General features: G+C 39.8%; 1 protein-coding gene across 1 annotated transcript in view; it reads right to left on the bottom strand.

The window, feature by feature from the left end:
* Positions 1 to 16,365: 16,365 nt before the first annotated feature.
* TIPARP (TCDD inducible poly(ADP-ribose) polymerase) overlaps positions 16,366 to 26,749 on the bottom strand; it is a gene marked incomplete at both ends in the record, with an annotated part of 30,760 nt that continues 20,376 nt past the window's right edge. Inside the window, 4 exons of the mRNA XM_080695920.1 lie at positions 16,366 to 16,813; positions 18,006 to 18,284; positions 22,876 to 23,036; positions 25,005 to 25,173. Coding sequence (XP_080552046.1) covers positions 16,366 to 16,813; positions 18,006 to 18,284; positions 22,876 to 23,036; positions 25,005 to 25,173 — 1,057 coding nt within the window. The remainder of the gene's footprint in view (positions 16,814 to 18,005; positions 18,285 to 22,875; positions 23,037 to 25,004; positions 25,174 to 26,749) is intronic.

Raw genomic sequence — 26,749 nt, 5'->3', positions numbered from 1 at the left:
GGAGGTAGAATGCCCCTGGGTTCCATCCCCAGTATGGCAATAAATAAATAAATAAATAAATAAATACACATTTGCCATTGATAATCTGAAATAGCCATAGAAATGATGTTCAGTATCTATTTAAAAAAATGCATTAAATATGTGCAAAGTAGAGCTGTGAGGAATTCACTTGCTGTTAGGTAAAATTTCCATCAGCTCCAAAGTGGCCGTGAGACTCCACACAGGCCCAGAGTTGGGGGAACTGGCAGAGTGGCCTCCGGTTTGCACCCCATTGGGACTGCAGGAAGCAGAAAGGGCTAATTAGGAAAGGCCACGATCCCACCCGAGAGCAGCTGAGTCAGAGAGGCACCGAGGAGAGAAACTGCTCATCAGCGCAGAACGGCGGCTTTGCGGACTCCTCTCGGGAACCTGAATGTCATCGAGTCAACCCACTGTGCAGCCAGCCCTGGTGCGACGTGTTTCTGAATGCGAGCTCACAGGCTGTTGGTCTGCTGCAGCGGGAGCCCTGGGAGAAAGCCAGGGCCATTATTGCAGAAGGCCTTTGCAGGCAGCAGGCCTATCATCTGTGTGGACAGAACCTGGTCACGGGGGAGGATGTTATTAAAAAGTGGGTCACTGCAGAGGGCTGGGCAAACTCTGATCAGGGTCCCTGGCCCTTCAGATCAGATTTCAGGAAAGGCTTTTGTGTTTGTGTCTTCTGATATGCTGGAGGGAGGGAGAAAAGGGGGCGTGGTGTTGGTACAAGGTAGTAGGACAACTTGAGGAACACACACACAAAGGGGGTTAGGAAAAATAATTCAGCCAGAGAATAATAACTCTAGAACTCTATTATTCAGGGAGAATAATAACTCTAGAACTCAAGACTCTGAAAGTGTCTGCACTCCAGGAGAGAATGTTCTATTACAGGCAACAAATATGTCTGCGAGTCCTGTGGGAATCAGGGTGACAGTGTGAATAATTAGGTCTCAGCTCCAATTTCCACCTTTTATGCTTTTGCTATCCCTCTTTGGAGTCACTAGTCTAGAAACAGATGACTTTTTTCGTGAAGCTCATTATGTCTCTAAGGTCAAGTTCTTTAGTATTAATGAATCAAGCTATAGGCGTGCTATGTGTCCATGCATCTTGGAATCACAGAGTTGGAAGGCACAGGAGAGGTCTGAGCCACACATTTGAGAGGTGGGGGATGAGTTAAATGATAATTATGATTTAAACTCTCAGAAAGTCTGGGACTAGAATTCAAGCTTTCTTTCTCCCAGCAGAGTTCTTTGCTGTTTGAAAAAAATAACATTAATTTTCTACTTTCACATTCTACTCACACTTCTATTCACTCTCTTTCAAACTGTGTGGTCCATTCCCCTGTCTCAAAAAGAACAGAGCATGTTGATTCAGCAGCAGAAATAGAGAGAGAGAGAGAATGTTACGTCTCTGAGGCCGAGTCTGCTGAGGGACCTGCATCCTTGGGTGGCTGCCCACTGGACCTGGTCTGGGTCTCTGCACTTGGTCACTGTAGGTAATACTCATGTGGCGCCAAGTAAAAAAGGCATTTGGCATTTTCCAGCTCGGTAAGTCTAAACAAACCACAGAATTTGGCATCAGGCACATTGTGTTTTACCAGCATTTTCCAGTTTGGCAATCTATCTTGATCAAATCAACTAAATTATTGTCACGCTGGCTGGCTGTGAAAAGCGTAATTAAAAGTCCTGAGGTCTTGCCCTCTATCTCCTGGTTTAACACACTTCCTGGGAGGGTGAAGGATCCCAATCCGCTGAGCCTGAAGGATTCCCTCCTTCCCCGTCTCCCTACCAGTGACATTATGGGGACATATATATTGCCTTCTACTTTTTCGTGTCTGTCCTCTCTTAATCCTAACCTTTGACTAATTTATTCTTTTTCTTTCTTTCTTTTTTTTTTTTTCTTTTGTGGATCTGGAGATGGAACCCAGGGGCATTTGACCTCTGAGCTACAGTCCCTGCCCTATTTTTTCTTCTTTATTTTGAAACAGGGTCTCACTGAGTTGCAGAGGGCCTCACTAAATAGCTGAGGCTGACTGCGAACCGCAATCCTCCGGTCTCAGCCTCCCGAATGCTGGGATTACAAGCGTGCGCCACCACGCCCGGCATAATTTATTCTTTAAGAGTGAGCTGCACCCTCAGCTTATTTTATTTTATTTTGATTTGAAACAGCATCTCTCTAGGTTGTTGAGAGTCTTACTAAGTTGCTGAGACTGCTATCAAACCTGCAATCCTCCTGTCTCAGCTTCCCAAGTACTGGTCTTACAGGAGTATACTACCACATCTGGCTTAAGATTCTCCACTTTTTTGTGTGTGTGTGGTGCTGGGGATTGAACCCAGGGACATTCTACCTCTGGGCTACACCCCCAGCCCGATTTTTTATTCTTTATTTTGAAACAGGGTCTTACTAAGTTGCAAAGGTCCTCCCTAAGTAGCTCAGGCTGTCCTCAAGCCATGATCCTCCTTTATCAGCCTCCCAAGTACTGGGATTACAAGTGTGCGCCACCACGCCTGGCTCCACTTTTAACTTTATGATGCTGATACTCTCATTAGGTCTATCTGTTGGACGGGCACTTATCATGCACAGTATACCTGGAGCCCTCCGGGGAGGCTGAGGGGCTCCCAGAGCAGAGGAAAGGATCCTTGCTTTTTTTTCCTATCTCTGTTTATTTGTGCTTGGTTGAGAGCATTTAGGATTATATTGTCTAAAATTAGGGGCCTGAAAACTAAGGCCCATAGGCCAAAGCTAGTCTTCTGCCTGTTTTTGTAAATAAAATTTTATTTAAACATAGTTATGGCTGAAAGAGCTATTGATCGAGTAGTTGTGACAGAAACCCAAGTCCTGCAAAACCTAAAATATTTACTATCAAATCCATTACAAAAAATATTTGTCAGACCCTGTCCTAAACAGCTTAATTTAATTTAAGTAATTTAATTTAATGTTTTAATGATAGAAATTCAGTACAGAAGCAAATAGACTGAATATCTAATATCTTACACAGCTTAATCTTTTTAAAATGTTACATAATGGGGAGGAGGGTATTGTAACCATTACTATGGTAATCCCCGTGCTTGGGAGGCTGAGACAGGAGGATCGCACAGGTTCAAAGCGAGCCTCAGCTACTTAGTGAGGCTCTCAGGAACCTAGTGAGACCCTGTTTCCAAATAAAATATAAAATAGGCCTGGGAGTATAACCCAGAGGTAGAAAGCCCCTGGGTTCCACCCCCAGTACCACCAAAAAAAAAAAAAAAAAAAAAAAGAATGGTAAATTTAAAGATGAAAGCAACTTTGTTTTAAAGTTGCTGAATTTCCTTTTATTTATTTATTTATTGTGGTATTGGGGGTGGAACTCCGGGGCTCTTCTACCTCTGGGCTATACTCCCAGACCTATTTTATATTTTATTTGGAAACAGGGTCTCACTAAGTTGCCGAGAGCCTCACTCAGTAGCTGAGGCTGGCTTCGAAACTGTGCAATCCTCCTGTCTCAGCCTCTCAAGTACTGAGATTAGAAGCATGCACCACCATACCCGGCTTCCTTTCCTTTTTTCTCTGATAGTAATAGCTAACTCTAGTAACCTTGATGTCTTTTGGGAAAAATATGTAATTTAAAGTGCCTTTTCAAGGTAAAAGAGACATTTTGAAACAGTGAATAAGATATGCTTATGTAGTGCACAAGAAACCTACTATGTAGAAAGTATTTTTTTTAAATGTGTGTTTTTCTGTGTGTGTGTGTGTGTGTGTGTGTGTGTGAGAGAGAGAGAGAGAGAGAGAGAGAGAGAGAGAGAGAGAGAGAGAAAGAGAGAGAGAGAGAGAAGAGAGAGTGGGTGGGATCCTCCTGTCTCGGTCTTCCAAGTACTGGGATTACAAGTATGTGCCATCATGCCTGGTGGAAAGAATATTTTTATGTGATTTTGTTTATAAAAAAAGTAAGTGTATCACATAAAAAGTTCACATCTACATTCTTAGAAACCTTGAAAGTAGAATCTTCCTTTATTTTTTCTTTCTGAAAGCCATCTAAATGAATTCTAGTGAAATTTCTTTATCTCTTAGTATAGAAATACAATACCTTCCTACTCATTTTCAAGAATAACTGATTGACATCTGGAAATATGAATACTTTCACTCTCCAAACTGGAATGCTGGGTAATTATGGCTGGTTTATAGCACTGGACATAAAAGATGTATTCTTCCAAATCTCCAAGCTACACCCCAATAACCTCTCAGTATTGCTGGGTTGTTTTATCCCAGAAATTTAAAAACTCTCCTGCTCTGTTTAGTAAGTACCCAATAAAGGACTTGGGAGAGTTGCATTTAGTTCATGGAGTTATTCTGTAATATGTAAACAACTTGCTTATAATCAGTCCAGATTATAGACACTGACTTTTTAAATACTATTACAGTGTTGAACCACCTGAAATCATGTGGGTATAAGGTCTTTTCTGAAAATAAATTTACAAAAACCAAGTTATTCATCAGATTTCAGGTCATCCATGGCATCCAATACCTGATGTCAGGTCAGAAATAGGCTGTTTTGAGCCTTGGGAAACCCAGAAATTGGAGACAGATATGTGGATTCCTAAGCATGTCAGGATTCTTTTTATTTACCTTCCATATTTTGGGCTAATAGCAAAACACTTTGTATAAGGGCTTTAAAACTAACAGAGACAGGGCCTTTGACTTGGGTCTCAGAGTGGCAAACTGCATTTGAGAGGTTAAAACAAAGTCTCATGACATTTAGTCCCTGTAATTTGCCTAACTTAGAAAAGTTCAAGTTATATGTGCAGAAAAGAATAAAGTATGGCCCTGGGAGCATTTACAGGTATTAAAAGATATGATGTGGCCAGGATCTTACTTGTCAAATATCAACTAAATAGTAGCTGCCACTTGTGACTTGCTATTGGAGGCTAAAAGGTTTATGTCAGGGCAACCTATTATTGTGTTTGTTCCCTATCAAGGACTGGTCCTATAGAACAGAAGAACGATTCCTGGCCAGGTACTAGAAAATTGAAAAATACTAGGCCATTTTATTAGATAATCCAAATGTTAGCCCTAAACCTAGTGACTCTGTTGTTAACAAATGATGATGGGTCAATACAATGTGACTGCCTGGAGATCTTGCACACTGTATACTCAAGCACGTTGGACTTGTCTGATCAGCCTATAGCAGAGCCAGAGTGGATATGCCATGGTCACCAGACAGCAGGTGAAAGCCACAGCTTTGCTGCATGGAACATCAGCTCAAAAGGCAGAGCTAATAGCTTTCAGAGAGCTTTCAGACTGTCCAAAGGAACGACAGTTTTTAAAAAAGTAAAGAAAGAAAGACAAGTTAAAAGAATAAGGAAAACACTATTAAGTGGGAAAGAATTTTATATGGCATTTTTTTTTCTAAATGACTGTGCTATCCCATAAGAGAAAAAAAAAAAAAAAAAAGATGAGAACAAAAATCAGAAGTTTAAGCAGGATGCAAAGGGTTTGAGAAAGTTGCAAATTATTTGTAAAGAATAAAACTTATGAAAAAAATTTGGTATATGATAAAGCAGGTTAGAATTAAAAGAAATTTGTAAAGCGTTTCCTTAAAATCACATTTAATACATTCATTCAATATTTAAAACAATTGGGTTTTCTTAAGTTATTAATATGCTCTTTGTAAAGTTCTACAAAAACTAGCCTAGAGAAAAACAAAATATATTTTATTAAGATACTTTCCTGTTTCTACTGTCTCTGTCTTCTATATTTGAAACAATAGGTTTTCTGCTTTTAATAGCATTTACGAGTGCTAGTTTGGAAAAAAAAGTAATTTTATGTTTTATCTAGATAATCTCTTATATTTACTTTTTTCAAACTTAAATTACTTAAAAAAACTTAACAGAATTGGGTTTAAGTATCTCTGTATTTCATGGCCTGTTAAAATTATAACTTTATAACTCAGGTAAACAACTATTATTTTGGATTTCTACAGTGTATTTAACATATTATATATCTGTGACTACAAATATGTATACATCTGAGGACAAAACATGCTATATATTTGAGCTTTATTTAAATGTTACAAAAAAGCCAGGTGTGATGGTGCACACTTGTAATCCCTGCGCTTGGGAGGTGGAGACAGGAGGATTGCGCTGGTTCGAAGCCAGCCCTGCTGGCTTAAGAGACCTTGTTTCCAAAAATAAAAAAGTATAAAATAGGTCTGGGAGTGTACCCCGGAGGTAGAAGGGCTTCCAGGAACCCCAGTACCACCAAAAAAAAAAAAAAAAATCAAGAATCCATTAAGATACTGTTTCTTCTCAATCAATCAATGGGAGGGTTTTGAATTTGCTGTTTCTCTGTCCTGACCTCATAGCATTCCAGTTGAATTTTTTTTCCCCCTGTGGTACTGGGGGTAGAACCCAGGGTCTTTCTACCTCTGGGCTATCCTCCCAGAACTATTTTATATTTTACTTAGAAACGGTCTCACTAAGGTGCTGAGGGCCTCACTAAGTAGCTGAGGCTGGCTTCGAACCTGTATGATCCTCCTGTCTCAGCCTCCCAAGCATGGGGATTATAAGCATACGCCACCATCCCTGGCCAGTCGAAATTTTTAAGCAGGGCTCAAGGTCAAAGTTTTATACTTGTTTTCTCACACAGAAGTCTATACAGTGGAGCTGGGACAATTAAAGATTTATTATCCTTCCTTTCTAGATCAGCCCTAGGAGTTGTAGTTCTACTCCCTTTCTACACTATCACTGCTAATAGCAATAGTACTGTTATCACCATCATTAATATCCACCCCTAAGCCGGGCGTGGTGGCGCACGCTTGTAATCCCTGGGCTTGGGAGGCTGAGACAGGAGGATCGCGCAGGTTTGGAGCCAGCCGCTTGCGCTGGCTTAGGAGACCCTGTTTCCAAATTTAAAAAATGTAAAAATAGGTCTGGGAGTGTAGCCCGGAGGTAGAAGGGCTTCCAGGAACCCCAGTACCACCAATAAATAAATAAATAAATAAATAAATAAATAAATAAATAAATAAATAAAATAATATCCAACCCTATCCTCAGTACCATGGTAACAATTACCATCACTATCATAGTGCCATCACTATCATCATGACCTCTTTTGTTATAGCCATCATGCCCTCCTCTTTGGCTTCTTCTTTTTTTGGTATGGCAATTGAACCCAGAGGCATCCTACCAGTCCTATTTTATTTTTATTTTGAAACAGGGTCTTGCTAGGTTGATGAGAGTCTCACCACTTGCTAAGGCTTCCCTTGAACCTGCCATCCTTCTGTCTGAGTCTGAGTCTTCCAAGTACTGAGATTACAGACAGGCACCACCATGCCTGGCTCCTCTTCGGCTTCTCTGAGGCCCTGTGGCAAGTCTATGCAAGCTGCTAAACCCTCCAGGGAGCTTTATCTTGGGATTCCATAGGCTTCTGGTGTCTCCTAGCTGTCTCCCTCCAACCTTTTGCTCATTGGACATCCCATTCCTGGAAAGAACAGAAGAAAACCTTTGCCCCGCTTCTGATCTCCAACTTCTACAAAGCCTGACTTGTAGGCTCTGACACTGGTCTCTTCAGATTGGAGACTGCCCTGTGCCTTGATAAGCATACAGCTCTGGTTCTGTAATTTGGTGGTACTAGGGTTCCTGGAAACCCTTCTACCTCTGGGTTACACTCCCAGACCTATTTTTTTTTTTTTAACATTTTTTATTTGGAAACAGGGTCTCTTAAGCCAGTGAGGCTGGCTTCGAAGCAGCGTGATCCTCCTGTCTCAGCCTCCCAAGCATGGGGATTACAAGCTTGCACCATCACACCCGGCTCTGTAATTTGTTTATACCCTTTCCAGTCTGTTGTCTACAAAAAACTCCCCGCACCATGTCTTAGACCCAGGAAGCCCTTGCACCAGCTGGACAACTCTAACTCCAGAGCTGGGCATGGGAATCATGACAGGTGGCCCTTGCCTGGGTTCCTTTTAGTCCATGGCTCTTCCATGACAAAGAACTCCAAAGTCAGACAAATTTTCCAGCCACTTGGCACTCCAATAACAGATTACCTGCCACTCTTGGAGCCAGTTGGTTTCTCATCCATTCTGTCTCCTGATGGGAAGTTTCTGTTGAACCATAACAGCAGGGATAGGATTGCCCTTCAGTTGGTGGGTGTGTCTGCGTGGAAGTAGTAGCCTGCCTACAGGAGTCTCTTGATTCACCGCCATCTCCAGAGTCAAAATTTTAAGCACTGTGGCATTCCTTCACAGAAAGCATTGGCCATGAAGTCAGAGCCTTACTAAAGATTTCAAGTTACTTTCTAAATTGAATATGGTCTAGTATAGGACACAGAAAAAAGAGAAATCCGGTTTTTTAAAATAATAATGCTTTCCTGTAATTAGGAATACTGCTACAATAAAAGCTAGAAGCAGCAATAGTACCTGGGGATCTCAAGTAACACATCAAATAAGCAAATTTTTTGTTCAATTTCTAGATTAAATGAAAGTGGTATATGGTGTAGTTGTCAGTAGACTGGTGACTATAAGTACAAATTACAGAGTCAAACTGCCACTGCTAATCTACTCTCTTAGAATTTCACATAACCTTTTACATTTTCAACAAGCACTGGGAAAATGTTCACACATACTGGCCTTTTTAACTATTGATTTATATCATAATATTTTCCTGCTGATTATCTAACATAATTGCTATTCTTATTACTTGTGTTGACACCGTACTGCTGCTCTTACAAATTACTACAAGCTTAGTAACTTACAACACTACAAATTTAATATCTTCTAGTTCTGGAGGTCAGAGTCTAAAGTCAAGGTGCTGGCAGGCTCTGCTCCGCTGGGCTCTCAGGGAGAATGTCTCCACACTGCTTCTGACTTGGGGAGGCCGCTGGCATTTCTTGGCTAATGGCCTCTTTGAAGCCAACTGCAGCACAGCTTCGTCCAATCTCTGTCTGACCCTTGGCTTTCTTCACCCTTGAGATTGTACTGGGCCCATAGGATAATCTGCTGCTGTAATCTGAACGTGATTTATCCTCAGCCGAACTCATGTCCAGGCTTGCTCCTTAGTGTGGCAGGAGGCGGAGTCTAGTGGGAGGTGTTTGGGCTACTGGGATGCTTTTCTCACAGGGATGGGTTAACTAGTGTGGGAGTTCTTTTAGTACATGCACTTGTCCTTCCACTTTCCCATCATTTAATGACAAAACGTGAGGCCTTCCCAGGCCAAATGCAGCTGCCTGATCTTGAACTTCTCAGCCACCAGAACCTCGAGCTAAATAAACCTTTTTTTTCTTTAGAAATTACTTAAGTGTCAGCTATTCTGGTATAGCAACAGAAAGTAGACCAGACACTTATTTGAAAACATTTGATCATTTTTATAAAGCCCTTTTTGACGTATATCTATATATCTATATCTATATTAACATATTGCCAGAATGCTAGCATTAGGATTTGGACGTCTCTGGGGGCCATGTTCAGTTTACTATGCTATTATTCCTGTTTCTGTTACTGTTACTACCATGGGATAAAATATGATTGTATACCATGAACTAGACACCATGCTAACTGCTTTCCTTTCTTTTTCTCAATTTGTCTGCAAGCCAAGTATTAAGCTGTGGAAAGAACTTCCTTGGACAGGCTTGTGACTAAGCTGATGTTCTCTGATAAATGACAATAATTTATCATAAAACTGAGTAACGATTGACGCAACTCTGCATTACCATTCCTAGTACTGACTTGTACATGCCTACAAGTTAAACTTTAGAAAAATGTCATAAAACCTATAGTCTTATGGTTAGGAATTGCATTTAGAAAAAATCCAGCAGCGTTTACAAGTGGTTAGAACAAAGGCATATAGCTACTGGGTTCAAGTAGTTTCAGTCATTGAGGCCAATGCTAATAGGTTTATGGTTCCTACCCCTAAATGAAAGCTAACTGTATCCAGCTTATAAAGTGTATGACTTGAACCCTTGAACACGATACTGTAAAATGTATAACCTAACCTTTGCCAGGGATGGTGGCATACAACTGTAATCCAGTACTTGGGAGGCTGAGACAGGAGATGGCAGGTTTGAGGACAGCCTCACCGAGTAGTAAGACTCTCATTAGCCTAGCAAGGCCCTGTGTCAAAAATAAAAATAAAATAAGGCTAGGAGTGTATCTTGGAGGTAGAATACCCCTGGGTTCCATCCCAGCGCGCGCACACACACACACACACACACGCTGGGGTAGTGGCGCACGCTTGTAATCCCAGTACTTGGGAGGCTGAGACAGAAGGATTGTGGTTTGCGGACAGCCTCAGCTACTTAGTGAGGCCCTTCACAACTCAATGAAACCCTATTTCAAAATAAGGAATAAAAATAGGGCTGGGGGTGTAGCTTGAAGGTAGAATGCCTCTGGATTCCATCCCTAGAACTGCAAAAAAAAAAAAAAAAAAAAAAAAAAAAAGCATAATCTTGTTCAAGTGGGACTGTCAGAAAAGTCCGGGTTAATGACTAGACCAAAAATCTATCACTGCTGTTCAGAAAGCTAAATGGCACCTATTTAGTATACTTTTTGGTATTGGGGACTGAACCCAGGGGTATTCCACTTCTGAGCTACACTCCTAGCACCTTTTACTTTGGAACAAAATCTTGCTAAATTGATGGAGCTGACTTTGAACCTGCAATCCTCCTGTCTTGGTCCCCCAAGTGCTGAGATTATACGTGGATGTCACCAGGCCCAGCCTACTGCATTCTTGTCGTTAACTGTTTAAGGCCACACCTCACGTGCTGCAAACACTCCCAAGGACAGCTCTGCTGTATCTAACACAGGACCCACAAAATGACCACTTGGTATCTAAGACTGCTAAGGATTAGAAGGGTTAGACTCTTGAACACTTGGTTGAGCCTATGAGCTATTATAACTTAATCAGGGCTATTTTAAGAGGGGATATCATTAAGATATGTTTAGTTTTAAAACTTAAACTTGAATACAGAAATACTTTGGCCCAGCAGTTCACAGCCTAATTGAACTCCAGTAGTATATGAAAATTATCACAGGAACTCATTAATCCATTTGAACACTGCTTTCTTTCTTTGTTTCTTTGTTTTTCTTTCTTGTGGTACTGAGGGTAGAACCCAGGGGCTTTTCTACCTCCGGGCTATATTCCAAGACCTTTTTTTATACTTTATTTGGAAACAGGGTCTCACTAAGTTGCTGAGAGCCTAAGTAGCTGAGGCTGGCTTCTAACCTGTGTGACCCTTCTGTCTCAGCCTCCCAAGCACTGGGATTACAAGTATGTGCCACCATACCCGGCTTAAGCACTGATTCCTGTAGACTAAGAATAACCCACAAACCCTACCAAATATAGATATATATGACAGTGAAGAGTAATAGGTTTGATTTAAAAGAATCACTTAATTCACTATGTTTTTGGTCATTCTGTGTTTTATTATTAGGTACTAACTACTGTCATGCTGGTCTATGAAATTCTGACATACCTAACATGGTCAAGCCCTGCTCCATTAGCTTGAAGAATTTAGTAAGTGCTTATGAAACATTTGTGCGTGTGGTACTGGGGATTGAACACAGGGCTTCTGAGCTACGTTCCATCCTATTTTTTTTTTTTTAACATGAAATAGGGTCTCACTAGTTGTTAAGGCTGGCTTTGAACCTGAGATTGTCCTGTCTCAGCCTCCTAAGTACTAGGATTGCAGGTGTGCATCACCACACCTTGCACTCATGGGACGCATCTAACACACAAACACTTCTGTTCATGTAGGATTAAAGCTCCGAAAGAGCTGCTGGCAGTTTTATACATGAGTTAAGTCTCCCCAAAGATATGTGAAGACTTCATTAGTCGGTGTTGAATTGCTGTGACCAAAATACCTGACAAGAAAAACTTAAGAGGAGGAAAGGCTTAGCTCCTGGTATCAAAGGCCCAGTCCACGGTCAGCTCCAAGGAAGAAAGATGACAGAAAGGCTACTCAGCTCACAGCAGCTGAGAAGCAGAGAAAATGACAGGGGTCAAGGAAAGACATAGTGCTCAAGGCCACCCCCCAGTGACCCACTCCCCCAGCCATGCCCCACCTCTGAACTTTGCTGCACAGTGGATTAGGCTGTGTGTGTGTGTGTGTGTGTGTGTGTGTGTGTGTGTGTGTGTGTGTTATACTGGGAATAGAACCCAGGGGCATTCTACCTCCAAGCGACACCCCCAGCCCCATTTTTAATTCTTCATTTTGAAACAGGGTCTCACTGAGTTGCAAAGGGCCTACGTTAGCTGAGGTTGGCTTCGAACCTGCACAATCCTCCTGTCTCAGCCTCCCAAATGCTGGGATTACAAGTGTGTGCCACCACACCCAGCTGGGATTAAGTTTTCAACACATGAGCCTTTTGGGAGTCATTCTAGATGGAAAGTATAACAAGGACTTAGGCAATAAAAATAAAACTAATTAGTTAATAATGCTGATGAAACCTTCCAGTAATGATAGCCTACAAGTAACTAAGGTCAGCAACCTAAATGTAAAAAGCAAGCACTGCTACATTTCACATTTAACTTGGTTATAATAAGAGTATGTAAATCAAGCCAGGCATGGTGGCAAACTCTTGTAATCTCATGGTTCACAGACAGCCTCAGCTACTTAGTAAGGCCCTTTGAGAGAGAGAGAGAGAGAGAGAGAGAGAGAGAGAGAGAGAGAGAGAGAGAGAGAGAGAGGCTGTAAATCAATAAAGTGGGTGGTCATTTCTGAAACTCAACACTTATCTGGCTTTTAATTTGTAAATACTAAGTTATTTATATAGTACTTTTCAAAAATTTTTTGCACAATAGGGTCTCAAAGATGGAACATTACTATCGTTCTTTTTAAGGAATTTATTTAGCTAGGTGTGGTGGCACATGCTTGTAATCCCAGCGCTTGGGAGGCTGAGACAGGAGGATCGCACAGGTTAGAACCCAGCCTCAGCTACTGAGTGAGGATCTCAGCAACTGAGACCTTGGTTCCAAATAAAATAAAAAATAAGTCTGGGAGAATAGCCCGGAGGTAGAAAAGCCCCTGGGTTCCACCCCTAGTACCACAAAATAAAATAAAATATAATAAAATCTATTTCAAAGATGAGAAAACTAACCATGTGAAAGATTTATCTAAGATTATGGTATAGTTACAAAAGCTTAAGTTATTGAAAGCTCACTGTAAAAAAATGAGTATGGGTTATGTTCTTTAAAAGTGCCATGCAAAATGTACTTTGACTCCTGGATTCCAAGTAAGGAAAACCAGAAACATTTCTATTATATTTGGTACTAGGGATTGAACCTAGAAACATTCTACCTCCAAGATATGACCCCAGCTCAATTTTATTTATTTGGAAAAAGGGTCTCACTAGGTTTCTGAGTGCCTCACTAGTTGTCCAGGCTGGCTTTCAATCTGTGATTTTTCTAAACCTCCCAAGTTCGGGGATTATAAACATGTGCCACTATGCCTGGCCTAGCCAGAAACATTTATCGTCATCTTAAACAACCCAAAAACTCTACTTTGATTTAATCAAGCAATACAGCATCATGACTATATAGTATTAAACTGACAATATGGTATTAAGTGTTGAATACTGTCATTTTCAGATATTGCAAAATAAGAAATTCCCTTTTAAGGGTTGGCATTTCAAGCTGGGAAGAGTAGTACATGCCTGTAGTCCCAGTACTTAGGAGGCAAGAGGAGGATCACACGTTCAAGGCCAGCACGTGGTAACTTTGCCCCCAATTCAAAACAAAAAGGGCTAGGGATATAGCTCAGAGGTAGAATGCCCTTAGGTTCAATACTTAATACACAAGCACACGTACACACACACAATTTCAACTTTGAAACATGGTCTCATTAAGTTGCAGAGGGCCTAGGCAGCTGAAGTTGGCCTTGAACCTGTGATCTGAAGTACTGGGATTACAAGTGTGCACTATCATACCTGTCTTTAATGATTTTTATAACTAAATAATCATTTTACTTAATTAAACAAACAGGTCACAGAAGACAGAGTCAGGTTTTAGATCCTTAATTCTAAGAGACATACTATTTATAAACTGCACACACTCAAAGAAATATTAACTGGAAAGTAAATTCCAGCTTTCTGATATAGCATAAATTACAACTATGATGGTAGGAAGAACTTTAGTAACTTTTAAGTCTATAGAATCCTACAAAGGTTAGTATCATAGGAATTTAGAAGTCATTATTCTGGGCGGTAAGAACAGTCAGAAGTACTCACATGTACCAGTCAGATGACTTTTAGCTGGCTGAAATCTAAGGTGGTGTGACACGAGTCTGCAATTCCTTTTTATATTTTCTTCACATGGTTGAAGGAGGCACTGGCTCTTGTTTTTCTCTATAGCTACTTTCTCATATAAAACTTGTTCTTACCCTGTGTGGTGGTACATGCCTATAATCCTAATACTTGAGAAGCTGAGGAGGACTGCAAGTTTGAGGACAGTCTCTGCAACTTAGGGAGGCCCTGTTTCACAATAAAAAATAGAGCTGGGAGGTACACCTCAGAGCTAATATATCCCTGGGCTCAATCCCCAGAATAGACCAAAACCAAACAAAAATCCCCAAACCTGTCCCCTTATCCCAAACTCTTACCTGCAAAACAAAAATATTCATTCTTCTCATATGACTTAGAGTTGCCTACTACCTAATACACTCGGTGGAGCTGCATGCTCTGGAGAGGCCTGTTCATTTGGCCATCCAAGCACATTCAACCAGCTAACAAACCAACCAACCAACCAGCACTTACAGATCATCAACTAGGAAGATAATTCAGTTTTACAATAATGAAGACAAAACTACAAAGTTAAAGAATTACCATAACTTTTATTTTTGCTTAGTTTTATTAAAAAAATAAATATGTCATAAAGCTTTTCTTTAAGGGAGGAAAAAAGGTTTCATAAAATCAAATAAGCAATGGTAAGGTGTCTTAACTTGAAAAAAATTGGGGATCACTGGTTTACAAGTTTTAACTGAGTGAAAGGACAACTGCCACAGTTGCCTGTTTCATGCCAATGGCAGCAAACAACAGGATCAACCAGGGCAAAATAAATAACCGTGTGGAAGCCCTGCTCAAACAGACAAACTCACTGAGACATCAGTATAGTTATTATTTTGCTTTAAACAACACAGACGTTCCTGAAAAGTTTTGGGTAAATAAACACAAACATACTAGGAGAGCTTGGTATCTGAAGGAATTCTGTGGTGAAACCTTTTGTGAACAATCACTTCCACATTAGTAAATCCAGGTATCCAGTGAAACATACCTAGCTGCTACCTCTTTGAACTGAGGCAATAGCATTTTCTCCTAACGGTGCTCAGCTGGGCCAGTGGCACAATTTCCAAGTTTGTGTTTCCATTAAATGAGTAGTGTAAGGTAGGGAGTCGGCCAGGAGACCCAGCTGTACCTGGCAAAGCAGACACAGGGCTGGGAGTATAACTGGAACAATGATTTCGACTCAACAAATCCTTTTGAAAATCTACCTTGTGCAAAACACATACTTAACCTAATCAATTTGGTTGTGATGTACTTTCTTTCTCTCAACCCTTCAGTCACGGGCTAGGTCTAGAAACCCAATAATCCTCAAGACTGGCTTTAACCAAATTAGCTGCCCAACTCCTTCAAACCAAGGTGGATCACAATAGAAGAGACTGAGTTTTCCAATGCTCAAGTTAAACAGCATAAAGAATCGTGTTTGATAACTAGTTAATGAAAAAATTTGCTGGTGACAAAAACTTTCAAAAAAAAAAAACCTCTTTAAACTTCTAGACAAAACTCTGGATTCTCAGATAAACTCTACAGAACAGTTGAAGTCACTGATGGTCTCTGGTTGGGTGATGTATTTCAGTCCTGCTGACTGAAATAATTTTTCACCTACCAAAATTCCATGTACTTATACTACATCAAAGCAGTGATGCTTTGGATAGAAAATGAGCACGGTAGTATCAGTTCCAGTGAGTTTTATCAGTGTAAGTAAATAAGACTCATTTTGTTCACAGCCTCTATGTGATTTGGCTAAACTTCTACCAGACCCAAGCAGTATTTAGTTAGGCTGTTTGGTTTCTTTTCTTTTTTTCAAACACTTCTAATAATATTGCTGCCTATATGTACAAGTGTGAATGAAGAATATGCAATCTTTAGTCTTTTCCACACTGAGTACATTAACAACAATTAGTAGTAAATAATTAAAGAATAAGTGGTCATTTTTAAAATTTTTCTTAAAAAAAAAAAGATTACACTTTCTAAGCACTTAAAAAAATGGGTCTAAAAAGTGCCCTATTACTGCCCAATGCTGTTCCCCACCCAGTCCCACCCATTCAAAACCTGCTACAAATGCTGGATTGTGTTCATATCAAATAATTTAGCAGTACCAAGATTTTTCAAATGGAAACAGTGTTACTGACTTCTTCATACTGGATAACAAAATAAGGGTAACTCTGGTCATCATTAAAAATGACAAATATCTGAGGCTCAAAGAAATTATCCACACAAGAGTCATAGAGATCACTGGTGACGCTGCCAGGATTGACAGGAGGGGGCCTTCTCATGCCATGACTGCCCATTGTGTATCTGCCCGTCAGGACTTTGGCCAAAAACATGAAATGGACTCCTTTGGAGGACTTCTTAGAAAAGTTATGAGAGTAGCTTGCCTTCTTTGCAAAATAACTGCCTTGTCCAAACATTGTAGCATGCTTTCCACAGACTCGAGGGTCAAAGTTGTGCTTGCAGATTCCATCTACCACATCCTGGGATGTTCCATGAAATAAATGTCTCTCATTTATTATTCTGTCACGGCCAAACATTTTCCTGTTCATATATTCCTTTTTCCTAATGCAAAAGTGGATAGGGAATTCAGAAGAAGGAAATAAATCAATTTAGTAAGCATGATGTAGTCATAAACTTCTTTTTATGGCTTCAAGGGGGAAGAAATATTAAAACAGGTGCCACAGCAAAATGCCATCAAAAATCATATTAAAAGCTTAAACTTATCTTTTCCATTCTTTCCTTCCTTCTCCACCAACTTACTCACTTTTCTCTGCCATTCCAAATCTAGTTCTATTTTACCTCCTCAGGATCCTGTCCTTTCCTAATTTCTCCAATCTGCATGTTTCTTTATTCTGATATTCCTCAAATCTGCATGTATTCCCTTTGTACTACATTAATTTGTTGATTTGAGGGGCAGCAGAGTAGAAAGAATAACACTGGCACTAGACTGCCCACATTCAAATTCTAGCTTCATTATCCTTTTTTTTTGCAGTAATGGAGACGAAACCCAGTTGAATTCTACCTCCAAGCTACATCCTCAGCCTGAGTTTTTATTCTTTATTTTAAAACAGGGTCTCACTGAGTTGCAAAGGACCTAAGTGTTAGCTAACGCTGTCCGTGAACGGCAATCCTCCTGTCTCAAGTCTCCCAAATGCTGGGATTACAAGTGTGTGCCACCATACCCAGCTAGCTTCATTATCTTATTAGCTGCATGATCAATGCCAAGTTAACAAGCTTTTCTATGACTCACTCTTAGACTTTATTTATTTATTTATTTATTTATTTATTTATTTATTTATTTATTTATTTACTGTACTAGGGATGGAACCCAGGGGCATTCTACTTCTGAGCTACACTCCCAGTCCTATTTTTATTCTTTATTTTGAAACAGGGTCACACTAAGTTGTGGGAGGGCCTAAGTAGTTGAGGCAGGTCATGAACCCAGATCCTCCAGTCTCAGCCTCCCAAATGCTGGGATTACAAAGCATGCACCACCACACCCGGTTAATTTAGACTTTATTTAAAAAATAAAAGGGCTGGGGTATAGCTTGGATATAGAAATGCCCTTAGGTTCAATATCCAGTACAAAAAAAAAAAAAAAAGGGAGCAGCAAATTGTAATAATTCTATTTGTATGTTTGTAATGAGGACTATATATATATGAGATAATATATGCAAGTATTTATTATGTTCTACATTTGACATTAGCTACATTAAGATAAACTCTCCTGGAATGTTTCACATCTCTGACTCACCTTTTATATTTCTCCCAAAGAAACTGGTTTTGTACTCTCAGTATTTGCAAAATTCTATATTTAAACTCAGGCACAGTCTTATGGAAAAGATTGTAAATGATTCGGTAACTTTTATCCTCTGCAGATACAGGCACTTGGATGAAGTCCTGAGATGGGTGCATATAAATCCAAGTTTCAGGGTAAAAGTTTGCTGAGGTGACTCCATCGGGGCAGATGATTTGTGACGATGAACTTGCTTCAAGAGGTGGAGGAGCCTGAGTGGGAACCCCACCGAGTGTCCTAAAATAGAGAAGGAACATTAGTGTAAAACACTCAGAAATAAGTATGTTTCACATTAAAGTACTCTACAACACTATAAAAGTCTAACTTTCACAACTTAAACACTTGTTTAGAAAACAGTATTTTTTGAGAAAAATAAATCTTACAGCAAAACTGCCTATATAGATAACCTATTATTAGCTTCTTCCTGGCCTCCTCCCTGTGGAGAAACTCTGGAATGCACTGCTGCAAGGCAAACAAGCAAGAGCCAATTTACAAATATCTTTACTTCTGAATCCTCCTGGAGTTCTCTTGTTTATACAGGTAAAGAATCTTTGTTTTAGGGGAGCAAAGATAATATGTATGCTTTCTTCAGAGAAAAGATAATATATATGCTTTCTTCAAACTGCTGATACTAAGAAGAAAACATATTATCATTAAAGGCTGTGTGGGATGGGAAACAGTTGGGCAGGTGGAGAAAAGAGAGCTTATTTCTGTATAAGAAACAAAAATTCTGAAGTAGAATTTGAACACTGACAGATACTCGCTATTTCCTTCATTTTCTAAGACCACAAGTAATAGAATCATCAATTCTATTCAAATGTTATAGCTTGGTATGATTAAGATGGAGCTAATTACTATAACCTCTAGATACCAGAATGCATATTGCTGAACCTTAGATTCAATTTACTTTGAAAGATGAGCTTAGAGAAGCAGCAGCTTTGGCAAGTTACTTCTTAGCCTGATTAAATATTTAAAGTTAATATTTTTTATCTGTGTTCAAAACAGAGAAAAGGAGCTGGGCACAGCGGCGCCTGCCTGTAATCCCAGTATTTGGGAGGCTGACTGAGACAAGAGAATTAGGGTTGAGGCCAGCCTTGGCAACTTAGTAAGATCTTCAACAACTCAGCAAGACCCTGTTTCAAAGTAAAAAATTAAAAGGGCTGGAGTGTAACTTGGAGGTTGGATGTCCCTGAGTTCAATCAGCAGTACTGAGAGGGAAAAAAAAAAAAAAGAAAGAAAGAAAAAGAAAAAGAAAAAGAAAAAGGGAAGAAGTAGAGAATAAGGAAATCCTAACCCTGAGACCCAGTTTCAGAGCCAGGGCAGTGTAACACTCATCATCAGCACAGAGTGGTCACAAAGAACCAACGCTGTCTGCCAAGATGGATTAAGAAATTTCAATTTTCAACAGTTTTGTGACATAGAGGTTACAACTGTGTGTGACCATGCATCTAACTTCTAAAGAGTATATCCTATTATCACCCTCTCTATAAAATTATAGTCACCTAATACTAAGTACATACCAGGAGGTAGGCATTTTATACACAGTTTTGCTATTACTCATAATAGCTTTGCAAGATGGCTTGGTTGTCCTCATTTTACAAATAAAAAAACTGAGGTTCAGAGAAGTTGAGTAGTTTGACCTAGCATAGCTGGCAAAGAACAGAGACAGGATTTGTGGGGTTTGTTTGTTTTTTTTTGTGGTACTGGGGATGGAACCCAGGGTCCTTCTACCTCTGAGCTACACTCCTAGACCTATTTTATATTTTTATTTGGAAACAGGGTCTTACTGAGGTGCTGAGAGCCTCACTACATACCTAAGGCTGGCTTTAAACCCATGCAATCCTCCTGTCTCAGCCTCCCAAGTACTGGGATTACAAGCATGTACCACCACACCCACCACAGAGACAGGATTTGAAGTACAGTTTCTAAATTCATATTCTTTCCACTTCTATATACTTCAAAATTTGTACTTTAAAAAAGGCTAAAAATGATAGGTGGGATACGAGGATCCCAACTCTAGTTTGCCTTACTTTTACTATTAGTATCACTACTACTACTTAAACTACTTCATCACAGTCTGTTTTTAAACAAGAGATGGCTTGTTAAGCTTAAAGCTATAGAGGCCTGATTGCTTTCTCTCTTAAGTAGTTGTGCCTTCGATTTAATGTGCCACGGAGTCCCTTTGTGAGACAGAGTTCTGAGTGAGTAGATCTAAGGGTTGCTAAATACCCCAGGTGTGTGAATTTCAAGTGCAGGTTTAAAGTGGTGCTGTTTTCTCCAACCTGTATGACAGAAGGCATACAGTTCTTAGCCTCTGGGGCATTTTCTCAGAGCCTTGACAGATTCCTTTGGAGCCTTAGTACAGGTACATTTTTTCTGTACAATGGCATTTTTACTGGAATATTTTTCTGAAGAGAAGTCACACTGCTATATTCAGATTTTCAAAGGTCTGTAACTCCTTAAAAAGCCACTGCTATTCTAAAAGAATAACAGGAAAGCATAGAATATAAGTCCTTTATTTTTAGCCCCTCCCTCTATTCCTGCTTTGCAAAGAGGTTAGGTCCCAGCCCCACCAGGTGTTCCATTATTGTCAAGGGTTGAAGTTACCAACAAAGGTTTCTGGGTTGAGGAAGGAAGGGAAGATTCTGCCCAAGACCAGCTTTACAGTCTCACCCTAAACTGAAAACCTAACACTGACAAGAATAAAAAAATAAGGCTGGGGGCATAGCTCTGGCAGTAGAATGCCCCTGTGTTCAACCCCCAGTTAGGCAAAGAGAGAGAGAGAGACAGACAGACAGAGATAGATGAAACCCAGGGGGCATTCTACTTCTGAGACACCTCCAGTCCTATTTTTGATTCTTTATTTTTAAACAGGGTCTCACTGAGTTGTAAAGGGCCTCATTAAGTGGCTGAGGCTGCCCACGAACCCAGATCCTCCTGCCTCAGCTTCTCAAATGCTGGGATTACAAGGGAGCACCACCTCGCTCGGCAAAAGATAATATCTTAATCAGATTAAAACAGATGCATATCCATGTGTCTGATGGGCTTCTACATTCTAACTGCCAAGGGCTTATAAAAATTATATAACTCTAAGCTAAGTTGCAAATTTGCCTTTACTTTCTAGAAATGTTGTTTATATTTGCTCATAGTATTTCCATGATATACCACATGCTTCACAATCCTGTGAAGCATTCTCTAGGCAAAGTCCCAGGGTATGGAGTTGGTCCTCCAGGACCTCTGAAAAATGGATTTTTAGAATCCATGGTCACTTTTCACCACTCTCCTTCTTTCCCTTTACCATTTTAAGAGATGTTTCCTAAACCAATTTCAGTAATGAATAAAAATTAGTTTGTTTTGGCCGGGTGTGGTGGCGCACGCTTGTAATCTCAGCATTTGCGAAGCTGAGACAGAAGGATTGCGATTCGTGGACAGCCTCAGCTACTTAGTGAGGCCCTTTACAACTCAGTGAGACCCTGTTTCAAAATAAAGAATAAAAATAGGGCTGGAGGTGTCGCTCAGAGGTAAAATGTCCGAGTTTCACCCCCAAGTATCCCACCCACCCACACACACAGAGTTCATTTTATCCTTTTGGAAGAGAAGAAACTGTTAGGCCTTCTTATCACTTTTCAGATGCAAGAAATTGGAACCCCAACCCCCAGATGTGAGATTTGTAATTTATGCAACCTTGGCTCAAGTATTAAATTATTAAAGAATAAGTTCCTTTAAAGGAAAAAAAACAGCCATATTAAAAAGTGACAGAGGAGCCAGGTGTGGGGGACACACTTGTAATCCCAGCATTCAGGAGGCTGAGACAGGAGGATCACGGTTCGCGGACAGCCTCAGCTATTTAGTGAGGCCCTCCGCAACTTAGTGAGACCATGTTTCAAAATAAAGAAAACAAAAATTAGGGAAGGGGGTATAGCTTGGAGGTAGAATGCCCTTGGGTTCAATCCCCAGACCTGCCCCACCCCCCAAAAAAATTAAACAGGGGTTGGGGTAGAGCCTGGAGGTAGAAGCCTCTGGATTCCATCCCTACTACCACCTAAAAAAAAAAAAGAAAGAAAAAAAGAAAAAAATGCATTCTTAGAAGTATAGTAGATGTTTGTTTTATAAGAAATACCTTACTTAGAAAATGAGACTGCATATTATTTGAAAAGGTAAATTTTCCAACTGAAATCCACTCGAAGAAGAAAGAATGGAGACCATCACCTTGCAAGACTCTGGCCAATTGCCCTGACTGTTTATCTGGGCTGGAAAAGTCTTGAAACAGGGAAGGGTCTGTCTTGGAAAAAGATTTTCATGCAGAAGAAAATTCAGTCATTCATCTAGGGTACAAATGCAAACTCTATGCCTCATTCCAAACATAATTACTTTTAGTTGTAGAAAAATGTTACCTCTGCTTCTCAGTTAAAGAAAATCCAACAGGATATTTATTCTCTTAGGGTTGAGTTATTTGTAGCTTATTTGATTTATTGAAGAATTTAATAAAAAACAAATAATTCAGAATTTCATATTCTAGAGGTAATAACCAAGATTGTGTGTGTGTGTGGGGGGGTGCTGGAGTGTGGGGACTAAACCAGGAGTGTTCTAGCTCTGGTTACATCTCCTGCCCTTTTTCATTGTGAAACAGGGTCTAGCTAAGTTGTTGAGTAGTGGCAATGAACCTGTGGATCCTCCTGTCTCCATCTCCCAAGGACTAAGATTACAGGCGTATGCCACCAGGCCCGGTCCAATTTAGTCTTTTAATTTAAAATCCTACTGCCTGAGCATTCAGAAATACATTTACATAAAATTAGAGTAAAGATAAGACTTTGCAATGAACACTTACTGTAAATATGGAAGCAGTATAAAACAGGAACGGAAGAGAGGCCTTCTTTTTATTTCTCTCCTAAAGAATGAGTTGTGAAGAATGTAGTGGTTGTTCCACATCATAAATCGGACCTCTTTCAGACCTCGAGAGTTGGCTTCTTCAATCAATCGAATAACAGACTACAGAGCAGAAAACAGAAGATAAACAAAGGTTAATAAACAACTGTCATGAAAAATGAAAACATAACTTAAGGAAAAAGAAGGTTAACCTCACTATTTACAGAGGAATTTTGATAAAACTACAGTGACTCAAATTAATTCCCTTTATATGTAGGATTGTTTTCCCTTCAGTGCAGAGTAGAATGGTGCTTCCTGTTCAGAAGAACAAGGATATCCACTTATAAAAAATATGTGACTCAGCGAACTACTCTATTATATATATGTATGTATGTATGCACATATGTATGTATACATACATATATATACACACACACACTGTGTGTGTGTGTGTGTGTGTGTGTGTGTGTGTGTGTGTGTGTGTTACTGGGGGTGGAACCCAGGGGCTTTCTACCTCCAGGCTATACTCCCAGACCTATTTTATACTTTATTTGGAAACAGGGTCTCACTAAGTTGCTGAGAGCCTCACCAAGTAGCTGAGGCTGACCTTGAACCTGTGCGATCCTCCTGTCTCAGCTTCCCAAGCTCTCCTCTATTGTATTTTTAACCTAACCCTCCAGACTTTTCTGGTTTTTATTTTTTCCTTTTCTTTTCTTCCTTTATATTAGGATTAAACCCAGAGGCATTCTGCCTTCAAGCTATACCCTCAGTCCTTTTTATTTTAAAACAGGTCTTGTTAAGTTGTGGAGAGTCTCTTAAGTTGCCGAGGCTGGACTTGAACCCACAATGCCTGTCTTAGCCTCTCAAGTACTGGGATTACAGAAGTGCACCACTGTGTCTTGACTTCTGGTTTACATTTCTTAATAGAATTTTCAGAGGGTAAGTTAAAGATGTAGTGTAGAAAGTTCAAAACAATTAAGTTTTAAACCTCTGAGAGGAAAATACAAGGATAGTCCAAATTTTCTGAGAATAATTTTAAACAGCTCTCTTTCTGTTTGGAAGGTATACACTAGTGCTTACTTAAAAGAAAGAGAAAGCTGAACATGGTGACCCACACTTGTAATTGAGATGCTGAGATAGGAGGATTGCAAGTTCGTGGCCAGTATCAACTACTTCATGAGGACTTTGGCAACTTAAGTTTGTCCCTCTTTCAAAATAAAGAATAAAAAACAGGGTTGGAGGTGTAACCTGGAGGTGGAATGTCTCCAAGTTCAATACCCAGTACCATACAATCACAAAGTAAAAAAATTTTAGTTCAATAGTGTGTTTTATAGCAGTTAACATACTAGATCATATTCTTTTGGTAATGTCTTTAAAAAGACACTAGATAAGTTAGATATATTCTGCCCTTTTGTGATATTTAATCAAGTTGAAGAAGTAAGATCTTTGGAATGTGAAATTAATCTCCAAAGTCCATTTCAGGATGTTTGACTCCAATCTGTCACTCACAGGCAATGTAAAGCATCATCATTTACAAACTGCTTTGTAACACTGATAAGCTAGTTTCACCACCTTAGACTAAGGGTGTATGTGCACAAAGGACAAAATCCTAAATAAATGATTTGCCTGACCTCAGCTTAATAAACAGTTTCAAATACTTCTTCTGAGGATCTGAGGCTGATTTTTCCATTAAGTTTCTGAAATGCTAAGTATAAACACATGATCCAACCTCCATAAGCTTAGGAGCCAGACAAAGCCAAAAGTTAACACTAGTTCTCGTCTCATGAAGCTTATTCTAAACGTGGCACTGAGCCTAACTGCTTCATTTCTATAGTATAAGACTCTGGGGAAAGCCTTTTAGTGTTCTGATAATAGTGGTATTATATTTATGGATTTCAGATTAATGAAATACATTCTCAGAAAAATAAAGAAAGCAAAGTTTCACCTGTATCAGCAAGACTCACTTTTATATCCATTAAGTCCTTTAATTATGATTTGTAGTTCTCCCTAGTCATTTCTAAAAGGAAGAATAATAGAGCACAGAAATATAAAAAATTTAAATGTATGTTTAAATAAAGAACATGTAAATACCTCAGGATACTCTCTCCATCCAAAGTGGTCTCTACAGAAGTATTTCCAAACTGTGTGGTAAACAGAGTTGACATTGCTAGAGGGTGGTGTGGATAGCCTTCGTAGTTGGTCGAATTCAGTTGTTTCATACACATTCATGGCATTCAAATCTGCCCAAAATTCGTGTCCTCTAAAAAGACCCAAAAAAACCCCTGCTAAATAAAACTATTCAAACATCTCATTAGATATTAAAAATAACCTAGTAGAGCCTGTTGCTGAATTTTCAAAACTTGCTTCACTTGGAATAAAAGAAGATTGGTTATTTCCTCAGCACCCATTCCCTACATACCTTTCTTAACAAGAGCAACATTTCCAGGTCATAATGTTAATAAAAGAATTGATATGAACTCAATGGTATTACTGGAACTAACCAATATAATCCCACCTTCTCTTTTGCAGTGGGATGAGCCAAACCCTGGTTTTGGCTTATCAGAAAGTCAGTGGCAAGATGAAGCTGATTTAGAAACCAGACAGAGAAACAAATTTCTCAAACCAGTGTAATAGTGTATGTACACTGGTAATCTCAGTACTTGGGAGACTGAGACAGAAGGATCACAGGTTTGAGGCCAGCCTCAGTACAACTAAGCAAGGCCCTGTCTCCAATAGATACACAGATAGACAGACAGACAGACATATAGATAGGACTGGGGGTGTAGCTCAGAGGTAGAATGCCCTTGGGTACAATTTCCAATATGGAAAAAAAAAAAAAAGAAATTTCTATTGACACAGGCTTTGTTCAGGGTTACCTGGGACAATATAGAAAAATGCACTGTGCTTGGGAGGCAGAGACAGGAGGATCGCACAGGTTCGAAGCCAGCCATGCTGGTTTAAGAGACTCTGTTTCCAAAAATTAAAAAGTATAAAATAGGGCTGGGAGTATAGCCCGGAGGTAAAAGGGTTTCCAGGAACCCCAGCACCACAAATAAATAAATAAATAAATAAATAAATAAATAAATAAATAAATGAAAAATGCAGTTGCCAGATGAAAGGCATGAAAAAAGAAAAGAAAAATGAAATGACTCCAGATGAAGTCAGTACTCCTAATCCATTCAACATCAATACTATGTTTGATCTTCTGAGTGGAAAAAAATATTGGATTACTATGAGGAGTACGAGAATTTTTTTTTTTGGTCATTTTGCTATCTGGTCTATGGCTGCTGAATCAACCCCTTAAAAGCATCTCCATATTGTTGGTGGGGGGAAATGTCCTACTATGCAAACCAGACTCATTTAAAAACTTAACTTGAGCCCGGCGTGGTGGCATACGCTTGCAATCCCAGGATTCGGGAAGCTAAGAAAGAGGATCATGGTTTGTGGGCAGCCTCAGCTACTTAGTGAGGCCCTTTGCAACTCAGTGAGACCCTGTTTCAAAATAAAGAATAAAAAATAGGGCTGGGGGTGCCGTATCCACAATACCACGAAAAAAAATCAACTTAATTTGTAATGTGGTCTAAGTAAAACAAGTATGCTTACTTTTTTTTTTGTGTGTGTGGTACTGGGGGTGGAACCCAGAAGGCTTTCTACTTCCGGGCTATACTCCCAGACCCATTTTATATTTTAATTGGAAAGAGGGTCTCACTTAAGTTGCTGAGAGCCTCACTAAGTAGCTGAGGCTGGCTTCGAACCTGCGCGATCCTCCTGTCTCAGCCTCCCAAGCGCGGGGATTACAAGCATGCGCCACCACGCCCGGCTAGTATGCTTACTTT

This window comes from Muscardinus avellanarius (genome assembly GCF_963383645.1).
Source record: "Muscardinus avellanarius genome assembly, chromosome: 5".
Classification (NCBI taxonomy): Eukaryota; Metazoa; Chordata; class Mammalia; order Rodentia; family Gliridae; genus Muscardinus; species Muscardinus avellanarius.
This window is presented reverse-complemented; position numbering and strand designations above follow the sequence as displayed.